General features: G+C 35.0%; 1 protein-coding gene across 4 annotated transcripts in view; it reads right to left on the minus strand.

Annotated features, from left to right (window-relative positions):
* Positions 1-14,113, minus strand: part of POLR3B (RNA polymerase III subunit B) — a 134,827-nt gene that overhangs the window by 107,551 nt on the left and 13,163 nt on the right. For all 4 annotated transcript variants that reach the window (XM_023509414.1, XM_003783280.3, XM_023509415.1 and 1 more), the window contains exons 7-9: positions 10,403-10,494; positions 9,115-9,232; positions 7,265-7,373 (exon numbers count right to left, since the gene is read on the minus strand). In XM_023509414.1, the coding sequence (XP_023365182.1) occupies positions 7,265-7,373; positions 9,115-9,232; positions 10,403-10,494 (319 nt within the window). The remainder of the gene's footprint in view (positions 1-7,264; positions 7,374-9,114; positions 9,233-10,402; positions 10,495-14,113) is intronic.

Here is a 14,113-nt window from a genome sequence, read left to right on the forward strand (position 1 = left end):
GGGCTGGGGATTCGAACCCGCCACCTTAGGTGTACGTGGCTGGCGCCTTAGCCGGTTGAGCTATAGGCGCCTGGCCAGAAGAATGAATTCTAATGAGCAGAAGAGAATGACATGCACACTAATGGCGGTATATTGACATAAATTGTATGAAAGTGGAAAAGAGAATAACTTCTTAAAATATCTAGCCAGAAATCTCTAATTTTTCTTTAAAGTAGACTAAAGTCAGTTGATTATTACTAAAAGCAGATAACAAAAGAACTGGGATGGCCTGCTTTAGAACTTTGTAATTATTTCTCTTTAAAGACTATCATAATTACCACAGAAGTTGGTTTCCAGAAAACATTCCTCAGTACTCTTGAAATCTGATCCTCTTCTCCACACAAACTTTCAAACTACAGATGCCATCATAAGCAACTGCTGAATACTTGGGAACACAAAACGTAAAGCAGGAAAGATTCATGGGCAGGAGAACCTTTGTAGTGATTCAAGACCATAAATAAGGCTGATCTATGTCTTAAAAGCTTTGTATGTCATATTCAGACTCAGCATGGAATCTGGAAACCCTGCTGTTTCTGTCACTTTTGGCCAATTGTTTGTTACAATCAACAACCATCAAGTCCTAATGACTGTCAAGGTCTGTGTTAGGGCCACACAACACTAAAAGAGAAATGATGTGCCTTTTCTGGTATCCCGGTTTATTTTCCAGGGCTTCTAACAGTACATGGCTAAGGAGAACTTAGGAAAGAAAAAGAGTACCCTCTTTCCAGGTACTCTGTTTTTAAAAAAATGCTGATTCTGTTTGTTCTTCACAGCAACCCACTTAGATAAAGTTCTCATTTTATGGATGAGTTATCCAAGGCTCAGAGAGACTGGGAAATTTGCTCAAGGTCACACATAACTAATAAGTGGAGAAGGTGGGATTCAAACTAGATCTATCTAATTCTAATATATCCAATACTCTGTGCTGCCTCCCAGATAGAAAAGTCTAAATAGTGGTTATCAAACAAGTTTCCATCAGTTTAGTAGGAGACCCAAAAAATGACTACATATAAACCAAAATATTTAGCTCATTTTATCTGAACTAAAAATTTAAAAATATTAATTTCAAATCTTATACACTACTGATCAGACTGTAACAGATAGGTTTCAGGACAAAATTTGGAAACATTTATCAAGTTTTTAAAAAAGATACACCCCCGATCCCAGAAATAAAGTCTCACGAAATAATCAGAAATGTGCACATATATATAAGAACAATCATCCCAGGCTTGTGTGTAAAAGAGAAAATTTGCAGGAAAAAGATGACACCTAAATATCCCACTGCAGGAAATTGGTTAAGTAAATTATACTACATGTATGAAACTACTACATAACACTCAGTAAAAAATAATGACAGATTCATAGATACAGGCATAGAAGGCTGTTCACAATTCATTGTTAAGTGAAAAAAATGTATATATTATAAAAGCACAACCTGAAAAAATATATCCAAAAATGTTGTCATACTTTTCAATTGCTTTCTAAATTTTATAATGCAAGAACTGTTTTTATGATCAGAAAATGAAGAAGTTTGAAATCTGAACTACTAGTTGAGAATATATGCATATTTTTAATTTATAGCCCCATTCTAAAGACTTCAGTTCAGGTATATACATACACACACATAACCATATACACACTACATTTATAATATAAATATTTTTAAAATTTGAAAGAAATAATGTTATTAAACTTTTATCACGTAGTCCAAAAAAAGATGTACTTAATAAAAGTTTTCTGATCTTAATGTATGCTAGCATCTAGCTAAGCATTTACACATGAATGAGAGTAGATTTTATGCATTACAAATAATTTATAATTTCTGGTCTAAAGAAAGCGGTACAGTGCATCAAATGTGTAAAATTTTATTTTCAATGTCCTTTGGATGCATGGGAACATACTGCCATCTGCTGGGGATTTAATTTTACATTGTTAGATAACATTTTCTCTATCACTATGTATATAAAATACTGAGTTAGACATTGTGGGATCTCTACAAGAAAAGCCAAAATTCCTTCTGTGTTTAAAAATACAAAGCTCGGTCTGGCATGCTGGCTAGCACTTATAATCCTAGCATTCTGGGAAGCTGAAGTGGAAGGATCACTCTAGCTCAGGAGTTTCAGACTTACTTGATTAAGCCCAAGATGCCACTGCTACTAGAAAAAAATCAGCCAATCACTGTGGCACATGTCTGTAGACCCCGCTACCCAGGAGACTGAGACAGAATAGCTCAGGCCCAAGAGTTTGAGGTTGCAGTGAGTTATGAAGGTGCCACTGCACTCTATCCCGGTCAACAGAATAAGACTCAATAAAAAAAGAAAAAGAATTCTCTCTAGAGAATTCTCTATTTAAGTATTCTCTCTAGACTCTCTGACATAGTGGTACTGCTATTATAATCATTATCATCATCATCATCATTCTGAAAAGAAAATAAATAGCTCTGTCTCATTTACAGATTCAAAAGCACATCAAGCCACATGAAACAAAAAGAATTTCCTACAACCTCTTTCATATAATTGCATTTTGAATATGGATGTTTCCTGGGTTAAAGAACCTGACTTGCCAATTCAGTACTCCAGAATAACCAAATGTACACCCCCAGGCCTCCAACCATAAGACTGAGTTGAGGGCTACTCTCCTCCCTCCCTCCTATTCTCTGTCCCTGGCTACAACTCTAATAGTAAAGGCTCAATCCCTTCTTTCTTACTCCTCTAAAGCTTGTACCCAAATGTTTTTCCTTTTTAACCAACTTAGTAAATCTTCTTCAGAAAATTTCTTCCTGTTTCCTCTAACCATGATCCCCCAAATACTTCACTATCATAACTACTGAACAGAAATATTTAATATTTAATTTTGGAATAAAAACAAATAATAAAAAATGAGTATTATCAACTTCAAAAATGAGCTTAAGTATTCAGTATGTTCTAAGAAAAATAGAGTTAGGTTCCTACAAGCCTATTGGCACATTTTCTATAAGTCAACAATACCCTTATTTTCTATAACCTTCTGTTAAAAAGACATCTTATTTAATATATACCATTGACACATTAACATAGCCAATAGCACTATAACTCAAGCCTGAAAAAAGCTTTATGTAACATGTTTTCTAGACAAGGCACTTAACAGCCTTTTTGTCCTTCAGAACACTAGACAACACTTTAGCATTATACTTAGGGCCATCTTATACAGCAAAATTAACCAAAAAAGGCAGAAAAATAAAAAAAAAATGACACTAAATACTGTAAATAGAAAAACTATTTGTAGAATGAGAGACAAAACAAGAAGGCAGAGTGTCACCCTGTTTGATCTTAGCTAGGAACATGTGCATTGGGGTGACTCACATGCACCCTGCATAGGCATCTATCTGTGACTACCTACAAATACTAAACATCAACTGTATCATATAATGCCAACTATTTTACTTTGCTTAGTGACTAACACTACAATTTAACTGTTCATGGAATGTGTATAGTATTTACATCTCAGAGCAGGCCCACTATGCAACTTCAGGCACACCTCATTTTACTGTGTTTCATTTATCACACTTCACAGATACTGTATTTTTTTTTACAAATAGAAGGTTTATTGCTATTCCCCATCAAGAAAGTCTATTAGTGCCATTTTTCCAATACCATGGGCTCACTTTGTGTCTCTGTGTCACATTTTGGTAATTCTTTCAGTATTTCAAGCTTTTTCATGATTATCATATCTGTTACAGTGATATGTGATCAGTGATCTTTGATGTTACTATTATAACTGTTTTGGAGTGCCATAAACCCTATCCATATAAGACAACAAACTTAATATTGTGTATGTTTTCACTGCTTCTACCATTTTCTTTTCTCTTTCCCTCTCCTAGGACCTCCTTATTCCTTGAGATGTAACAATGTTGAAATTAGGCAAATTAATAATCCTAGAATGATCTCTAAGTGCTAAAGTAAAAGGTAAGGTTATATGCTTCTCACTGTAAATTAAAAGCTATAAACAACTAAGCTAAATGAAGAAGGAATGTCAAAACTGAGATGTGGGGTGGTGCCTGTGGATTAGTGGGTAGGGCACCAGGCCCCTATACAGAGGGTGGTGGGTTCGAACCCAACCCTGGCCAAACTGCAACAACAACAATTAACAGCTAGGGGTGGTGGCGGGCACCTGTAGTCCCAGCTACTTGGGAGACTGAGGCAAGAGAATCACCTATGCCCAGGAGTTGGAAGTTGCTGTGAGCTGTGATGCCACAGCATTCTACTGAGGGTGATAAAGTGAGACTCTGTCTCTGAAATAAAAAACAAAAAACTGAGATGTGGCAAAAGCTAGGTCTCTGTGCCAATTAGCCTAGCTGTGAATGCAAAGGAAAAGTTCTTAAAGGAAATTAAAAGTGCTACTCCAATGAACACAGAAATGTTAATAATAAAGAGAAGCAGCCTTATGGCTGATTGGGAAAAAGTTTATGTGGTCTAGATAGAATATCAAAACAGCCATAACACTCCCTTAAGCCAAGGCTTAATTCAGAGCAAGGCCCCAGTTCTCTTCAATTCTATGAACCTGAGAGAGGTGAGGAAGCTACAGAAAAAAAGTTGGGAGCTAGCCAAAGTTCATTCATGAGGTTTAAGGAAAGACGTAATCTCCATAATATAAAAGTACAAGGTGAAGTAGCTAATGTTAATAGAGAAGTTGCAGCCAAGTTAGCCCAAAGAACTAGCTAAGATCACTGATGAAGATGGCTATCCTAAACAACAGATTTTCAGTGTAGATGAAAACAGCCTTCTATTGGAAGAAGATCCATCTAGGACTTTCAGAGCTGGGAGTCAACACCTGGCTTCAAAGCTTCAAAGGACAGGATGACTCTTGTTAGGGGCTAATCCAGCTAATATTCAGTTGAAGCTAATGTTCATTTTCCATTACAAAAATCCTAGGGCTCTAGGAATTATGTTAAAGCTGCTCGGCCTGTGCTCTACCAATGGAAAACAAAGCCTAGAGGACAGCACATCTGTTGATAGTATAATTTACTCAATAGTTTATTTTAAGCCCACTGTTGAGACCCTGTTGAGACCTACTGCTCAAAAACTAAAGATTCCTTTCAAAATATTACTATTCACTGACAATGTTTCTGGGTTACTCAAGAGTACTAATGCAGATGTACAAGGAGATTAATGTTGTTTTCATGCCTGCTAAGACAATGCCCATTCTGCAGCCCAAGAGTAAAGGAGAAATTTCAACTTTTAAGTCTTATTTAAGAAATACATTTCATAAGGCTACTGCTAGCACATATAGTGATTCCTCTGATGCATCTGGGCAAAGTAAATTGAAAACCTTCTGGGAAGGATTTATCCTTCTAGATGCCATTAAGAGCACTCATGATTCAGGAAGAGGTCAACATTAACAGGAGTTTGGAAGTTGCTCCCAGTCCTCACGGATGACTTTGAGGGGATTGGGACATCAGAGGAGAAAGTAATTGCAAACTGCAAGAAAGAACAAGAGAACTAGAAGTATAAGTAAAGTCTGAAGACGTGAACTGCTGCAATTTCATCATAGAAGTTGAACAGATGAAGAGTTGCTCCTTATGGATGAGAAAACAAAGTGGTTTTTTTGAGATGAAATCTATTCCTGGTACAGAAGTTATCAACATTGTTGAAATGACAACAAAGGATTCAGATTATCACATGAACTTAGCTGATTTAAAGAAGTGGCAGGGTTAAGAGGACTGACTCCATTTTTTTTTTTTTTTTTTGAGACAGAGTCTCCCTTTGTCACCTTTGGTAGAATGCAGTGGCATCATAGCTCACAGCAACCTCAAACTCTTGGACTCAAGTGATTCTCTTGCCTCCCCGAATAGCTGGGAATACAGGCACCCGCCACAATGCCTGGCTATTTTTAGAAATGGGGGTCTCAGTCTAGATCAGGCTGATCTCAAATTCATGAGCTCAGGAGATCTACCCACCTCAGCCTCCCAGAGTGCGAGGATCTGACTCCCATTTTAAATAAAGTTCTATTATGGGTAAAATGCTATTAAACAGCATTACACACTACAGAGGAATCTTTCATAAAAGAAAAAGTCAATCAATGTGGCAGACTTCACTGATGCCACCCCAATCTCCACCATCCTGATCAGTCAGCAGCCATCAACACTGAGGTAAGACCTCAGTTAGCATTTTTTAGCAATAAAGTATTTTTTAATGAAGGTATATAAATTTTTAAGACATAATGCTATTGCACACTTAATAAACCACAGTACAGTGTAAACATAACTTTCATATGTACTGGAAAACCAAACAATTCTTGTGACTTGCTTTACTGCAAGATTTACTTTATCATGGTGATCTGGAACGAAACCTGCAATATTTCTAAGCTATGCCTGTATCTGAGAAGATTATACAATTAAACATTATTTCCATGGAAATGTCTTTTGGGTTCTGAGCCAACAATTCACAAACAAGCTGACTTATTTAAAAAATGAGTTGTAGATTAAAGATTTATTTACATAGAAACTCAACAGAACCTAGGAGTTGGTAAAAAAGAAAATAAACGTGGTCTATACTCTTTAACCTGGAAAATTACACTGCAGGAAATTTAGCCTAATAATACCCTTGCCCACGTATAACATGGTCTTACAGCAATTCTGTAACAGGAAGAGGTGTATATGTCCAATGACTGGAGACTGGGTAAATAGATTATGGCACACTCATAAATGAACTTTGTCAAAGGGAATGTAGTAACTCTATGTACTAATGTAACACTATCTCCAAGATGTACGTTACAAAAAAAAAAAAAAAAGAAAAAAAGCTAAGTGCAAGGTGATATGTAAAAAAAAGACATGTAAATAACAAACAGAGAACAAAAACCTACTATGTACTCACATGCTTATATATGCATAGACTATCTCTAGGAAGACAGATAAGAAACTCATAACAATGGTATCACCGGGTAGGAGAACTATACAGGTAGGTACAAGATAGGTGGAAGGCTTACTTATCACTATATATCCTTTTGTATTTTCAGAATTTTCTATGAAATAGATTACTATTTTTAAAAGTATCTGAACATCAGTCTTATTAGTTTCCAATTTAAAATACATCATATAAAAAAAATACAATACATCCTATGACTAACAATTTATCTATGCCATAAATCTTATTCCTAGAATTCCTTATCTTCCAAATTTCTAATTATAGATGGAAATGAACCAGAGAAAGAATTCCTTATAATTTTCAGGAGAGAGTTGCAGTCTTACCTTAAATATGATGACAATGGGTATATCTTCTGACAAAGTATTATGCCTCAAATAAAATCGTCCTTGTTTCACAGCCATATTGGTTCTGCTTTTTTTCTCATGGGTAGAGCTACAAGTAAACACAAATTGGTTGAACTGCATTCTCACTTAATTTTCAAGCTAGTAACATGCAATAGCAATGATCGCCAATCAGTAAGGTTCAACTGATAACAGCAATCAATTACTCCATTCCTATAAGTATTTTTTGTTTGTTTGTTTAGCAGGCCCTGGCCAGGTTCAAACCCACCACCACTGGTGCATGCGACCAGCACTCTAACCATTGAGATATGGGCACTTAGCCCCTATAAGTACTTTTTAAAGATATGCAACCTCTTTCCTGATTTTTTGCCACTTCCATGAACATTTAAAAACACAATAAATGTTTCCTTAGCTCTGAAATTATGATGTAAGTTTTGTAGGTGAATGAGTGAGTCACCTTCTGATTTACTTTACTTTGATTCCACCTGAATTACTATGACACAGTGTAAGGTATATTCATGGCCAATTTTATGTACTTGGAGAGATAAGCCTCAAAATAAGCCTAAATCATAATGAGAAAACTAAGAAGAAATTAATTTATATAATGGATTTTAAACTAATAATCTAATAAAACATACCCTCAGTCTTGTTATACAGTAAAACTGAAAGAACTAAGGAAGCTCCATCTATTGCTATCTCTATTCTTAATAGATTTAAAAGCATTTCAAAAGCTTTAATTAACTACAATAGTAACAAATACTGATTATCTGCTACATACTATGCACTGTTATCCCCTTCTTATATTAGTTCTAATCTTCTACATAATAATACGTACTTTGAAATCTTATCTCTAAATCATATATGAGAAAATCAAGGCTTAACGAAGCCAAGCAGGATACTCTAGTGCCTCACAGGTAGAAAACAGCAGCTTTAGGATTTAAATCCAGATTGCCTTGGCTCCAACATTTTGAGGAGTAGGAAATGTGGGTTATAGAATTATTATATCTGGATTAGAATGCTGGCTACCCCTTACAAATGAGGTGGCCCCAAGCTTAAAGCCTGTTAGTCAGCTATAAAATGGAGATAAAACTACTTATTTTGAAGGACTGAGGTGACAAATAATAAATGTAAAGTACCTAGTACTGTGCCTGGCTCCTAGTAAGCACTTAAGAAATGGCTATTTATTAATTGCCTCTCCTTCAGTAAGAATAATCAGAAACTCCGAGCTAATCAGTTCACTGTAGATTATCAGAAGAGAAACTTAACTACACACTAACATGTTAACCAGGCTACAAATCTGGCTATTCCCAGAACTCATTAACCTCTAAATTTTAAATTGCATATAATAATAAACCAAAGAAAATAAGTTACAGAAGTGTTATAAGGGATGCTGTTGTAAAAATGAGTAGGCTGTGAAAGAGGCTGGTCTAGAAAACTAACGACAAGATGTTAAGTCTGGGATACAAATAATTCAATAGTAAGTGTAGATAGAACTGTCCCTGATCTTATCTGTAGGAATACACATGTAAATGTCAAAGACTGAAAAGGAGCATGAAAACTGAAAAGTGACTTCACTTTTTTAAGTTCCTTTAATGCTATAAGTTAACAGAACATCCAACTTAGGTAAAATAACTAGTGACTTTTTAAACAATGTTTCACATTTTCCTCATTGAAACTTTAAAATCAATACCCCATGCTTATGCTTAGAGACTTATACAATAAATTGAAAGCAGACAGTTTAAATATTACAATGCCAGCAAACAGACAGTCATGTGTATGGTGGGTTTAATGGAATTACCAGTATTTCTTAAGAACTCCTCTGCTTTCTATACCTGGTAACTGAAGCTCCAACTGCCCCTTTTCTATCAGCTTCCACGATGATCCTGTTCTTAGACAGTTGCTCCTGGATAAGAATAACTTTTTCTACTCCTTTAACAATGAAGTAGCCACCTGCCCAAAGGAAACAAGAAAAGCTTTACCATCTATTCTTCAACCAGTGTGATTCAGTAATGGCAGGGATCTCCTGAATTAGATTACTAACTTTTCTACTGCTTCATGGCAGTGGCTACCAATAATTTGAAGAAGTTTGATACTGTCTTATGGATTGATGACCAGCATATGATTTTATACAAATGAGCCACAAGATGATACTGTCTTGAGGACAGGGAATATATGCTATAGGTCAAGGTATCACCAGTACCTGACATATATAGCAGGTGAACAAAAAAAAAGATGTTAAATTAGTCATTAGATCTCTTAAGCACAGAAGTAACTGAAAATCTTCAATATAAACTGAAGTTTACTCTAGGTTTTCTAATAGATCAGTAACAAGGGTAGACTAATATTCCAAAATAATATTCCATACTCATATATTATTTTTTGTAAGAAATTCAGAGTAGGATGAGACTTCATTTTATCTACAGAATATAAGCAAAAACAAAACATATTTGACTTATGTGACAATTTGTTAGTCTAGTAAAGTCATATTCTTTATCAACTTCTTTTTCTTTCCAAAACTTCTGAGATTCTACGTCAAAGCAACTTCAAAGGAATTAGATTGATACAACTATAAGTTAAAATAAATCAATATGAAACCTGAATTAAAGAATTAAGAGAAACTTTCTATTAAGTCCTGAGTCTGAAACTTTACAAAAGAAAATTTTGTACTTACTTTTCTCTAAAATTTTTAAAATTTAGATATTTCTATAAAAAAAGACTCTTTTCACACTTTCCCCTTCACTGTACTTAAAACAGCCTGACGTGAACTACTGGAATCTTCAAACCTGCCTAGACCAATAATGTTGAATTTTTAAGCATACCATAAGAAACTATGAACAAAGATTAAAAATAAATAAAACACACAATATTCATAGCAATAAACCAGAACATGGGATATTAATGTTTAAAAATGAATAAAAATGGAAACAGTATGCCTTTCAGTAATAAAAACAAACAATAAAGTTGGGGCCAAATTTGCTGAACATAATAGTTTTACCTAACAAAGTAATTATAAAGCAGAAAAGCTGGTATTGTTTTTGAGGAAAAATGCTAAAACCATAGCAACAGCAGAACAAAAGAAAAAAAAAGGAAGGTGGGACAAATCCAAGGCATCACACATACCTGGATCTAAAGGACATTCGTTCAGTTTGGCAAACTCTGCTGGAGTTTTTCCTGTAAGAACACAGTTTGAACTGCGTAGCATTATAGGCATTCTGTTTAAAACGAAACAAAAGAAAATATCATGTACAGATTACCATTGGCAAAAGTTACAAAGAACACCAAATGTGCAAACACACACATAACTAAGGGTCTATATTTCTGTGTGCCATGTTAGAAAAGGAAGAGAAAAAAGCAAATAACATGAAGAGCCCAGGGAAATAAAGTATTTATTTTCTCTGGCACAATGCTCTTCTGGTGCAGATATTAAAAATGCAAATGGTTGGTCTACTTTAATGTTGCATACAGGCTTTAATGAAAGTCAGAAATGACAAACATTTCATTCATAGGAAACAATGTGATTCTCATTAGTTACTTAGAAACGGTACAACAAATTTAAATATAAGAAACAGGAGGCTATCAAAATCAACAGGCAATTTAGAAAAAGAACTAAGCAAAACCTTCTGTAAAGAGAAAATTTAAGCATTAAAAACCTACAAATAGACTGAATAACAACAGATTTGCCACTGCTGAAGGCAGTGAATCAGAATTGAGATCTAGAGAAATTATTGAGAATGTATTTCAGAGAGACAAAGAGAAAATGTGAAAGAGAGTTTCAGTGTCATGGAAAGAGACAAGACTGAGGAGGTCTAATACATATCTAAGCAGACTTCTAAATGGCGAGAATACAGAGATTGGAAAGAATTCCTATTCAATGAGATAATGGTTTAAATTTTTAAAAATACACAAAAGCCATAAATCCTCACAATAACATCTATACAAGATAAATAAAATGAAAGCCACATCCAAACATATCACAGTCAAGATACAAAACACCAAAGATGAAGGGAGGATTTAAAACGTGGTGCCAGAAAAGAAAGGGCAGGCTACTAAAAATGGAAGAATGTATAGCTGACAGACAATTTCAAAAAAAAAATAAATAAATGACAGTATAGTAATAAACTCAAAGTGCTAAGAGAAGATAACTGTCATTAAATTTGTGTATTCTGTTAAGTCATCACAGAATGAGGTCAATGTAAATTTTCAGACAAAAACTAAGAGAAGTTACTATGAATCCTTCACTACAGGAATTTCTAAAAAAAAAATTCATCTTCAAGAGGATGGAAAATAAATACAAGATGATATCTGGCATGCAAAAATAAATGATGAACAAAGAAAATGGAAAATAATGTGGGTATGACCTGCCATTCAATCCTACAATTCCATTATTAGGTATATACCCAGAAGATCAAAAATCACATTACAATAAAGATACTTGTATGAGAATGTTTATTGTAGCCCAATTCATAATTGCCAGGTCATGGAAGAAGCCCAAGTACCCATCAACCACAAATGGATCAATAAACTGTGGTATATGTACACCATGGAATACTATGCAGCCCTAAAGAAAGATGGAGACTTTACCTCCTTCATGTTTACATGGATGGAGCTGGAAAATGTTCTTCTTAGCAAAGTATCAAAAGAATGGAAGAAAAAGTATCCAATGTGCACAGCCCTATTATGAAACTAATTTATAGTTCTCAAATGAAAGCTATGGCTCGGTGCCTGTGGCTCAAGCAGCTAAGGCGCCAGCCACATACACCTGAGGTGGTGGGTTCGAATCCCCAGCCCGGGCCCGCCAAACAACAATGATGGCTGCAACCAAAAAATGGCCAGGCACTGTGGCGGGCGCCTGTAGTCCCAGCTACTTGGGAGGCTGAGGCAGGAGACTCGCTTGAGCCCAGGAGTTGGAGGTTGCTGTGAGCATGATGCCATGGCACTCTACCCAGGGGGATAGCTTGAGGCTCTGTCTCAAAAAAAAAAAAAAAAAAGAAAGCTATAACTTAATTCTAGCCTAAGAATATGGAGAGGGGGTGGGAGAGGGGAGGGGAGAAGGGTGGATGAGTGGTGGGAGGGTGACTGGAAAGATCACCTATATGGTCTAACAAGGGTACAAGTGAACTTTTCTAGAACTAGAGTATAAATGTTTTAACACAATAACTAAGTAAATGACACCAAGTCTATGTTAACCAGTTTGATAAAAATATTTCAAATTGTATATGAAAACACTATACTATACCCTATGTTTGCATTTGTATACAGCTATCATTTACTAAAAAAAAGAAAAGAATGTGGGTAAATATATACAAATATGAACTTTCTAAGACAGTAATGAAAATTTCTAATTTATGGGTTAAAGAAAAAAACAAGAGAGAACTAAAATTCCGTGTAACAAAGCACATAATTCGGAAAGATTGACTTGATCCAAATTAACTTTCTAAGGTCATTGCTCTTTGTGGGAGGAAAATAAACATTATTTTCAAACATTACGCATTTCAAAATTTCTAAGGTAAACATAAGCCAGAAATATTGTATATGACTTTCAAATCAGTTGGAGAAGAATAAGAAAGAGAAACCTTGCCTTTTCCAAAGAGCAGTAGGAGAGAAAAAACTGAAACATAATGAAAGCTAGATAGTTTTAAAGTATACAATAAGTTGACAGAAGTATATCCAAATATATATACATATATATGTTATATGTGTTATACCTAAGTATAAATGGACTACATCCTCAAGACAATTTTTTTAATAATCTAGCCATATGTAGTTTACTTTGAACAAACCAAAACAAAAGGACATATAAAAGATTAAAGAGTAAATAATTTTTTTTTTTTTGAGACAGAGTTTCATTACGTTGCCCTCGGCAGAGTGCTGTGGCATCACAGCTAATAGCAACCTCAAACTTTTGGGCTTAAGTGATTCTCTTGCCTCAGCCTCCCAAGTAGCTGGAACTATAGGCGCCAGTCACAACACCCAGCTATTTTTTGGTTGGTGTTGTCACTGTTGTTTAGCAGGCCTGGGCCAGGCTGGAACCTGCCAGCCTCAGTATATGTGGCTGGCACCCTATTCACTGAGCTACAGGCACCAAGCCAAAAAAAAGTAAATAATTTCAAAAAATACATGCCAGAAAAATAACCAGAAAAAAGCAAATGTGCTATCATAGGAGTAGATATAACATAATTAAAGCCAAAAATATTACAAGAGATAAAAAAGATGAAGGAACACTAACAATAGTTTCAATTCACCAGGAATACATAACAATTTCCAAATTTCTTTGCACCTAATATCAGAGCTGTAAAAATCAAAAATATGCAACAACATAAGGAGACATGGACAAACCTACCAGTATAGTGGGAAATTTTAACTTACCTAGTAATCCTACTAATTGATAGAATAAACAAATCAAAATTCAATAAGGATACATAATAACTAAACATAATTAATAAGCTTGATCTGAAGGCAAAATAGTTAATGGCATAAAATAACAAGAGAATATTCTTTGTTTCTAAACACACATGGAATATTTATACAACTAGGTCGCCACAAATCTCCAAAAACTAACATAAATCACCAATTTGGAATTTGTAAAAATTCTTTTAAATAACTCATAGGTTAAAATAATCATAATAGGAATAACAATATTTTCATTTTACATAAAGGAAAATCAAGACACTGACTAAAGCGATGGCATATAAAAGATAATAAGAATGTTAAACAGGCTCGGCGCCTGTGGCTCAACCGGCTAAGGCACCAGCCATGTACACCTAGGGTGGTGGGTTCGAATCCCCAGCCCGGACCTGCCAAACAACAATGACGGCTGCAACCAAAAAAAAA

Source organism: Otolemur garnettii, unplaced genomic scaffold (assembly GCF_000181295.1).
Source record: "Otolemur garnettii isolate 467f Iridium unplaced genomic scaffold, OtoGar3 scaffold00007, whole genome shotgun sequence".
NCBI lineage: Eukaryota > Metazoa > Chordata > Mammalia > Primates > Galagidae > Otolemur > Otolemur garnettii.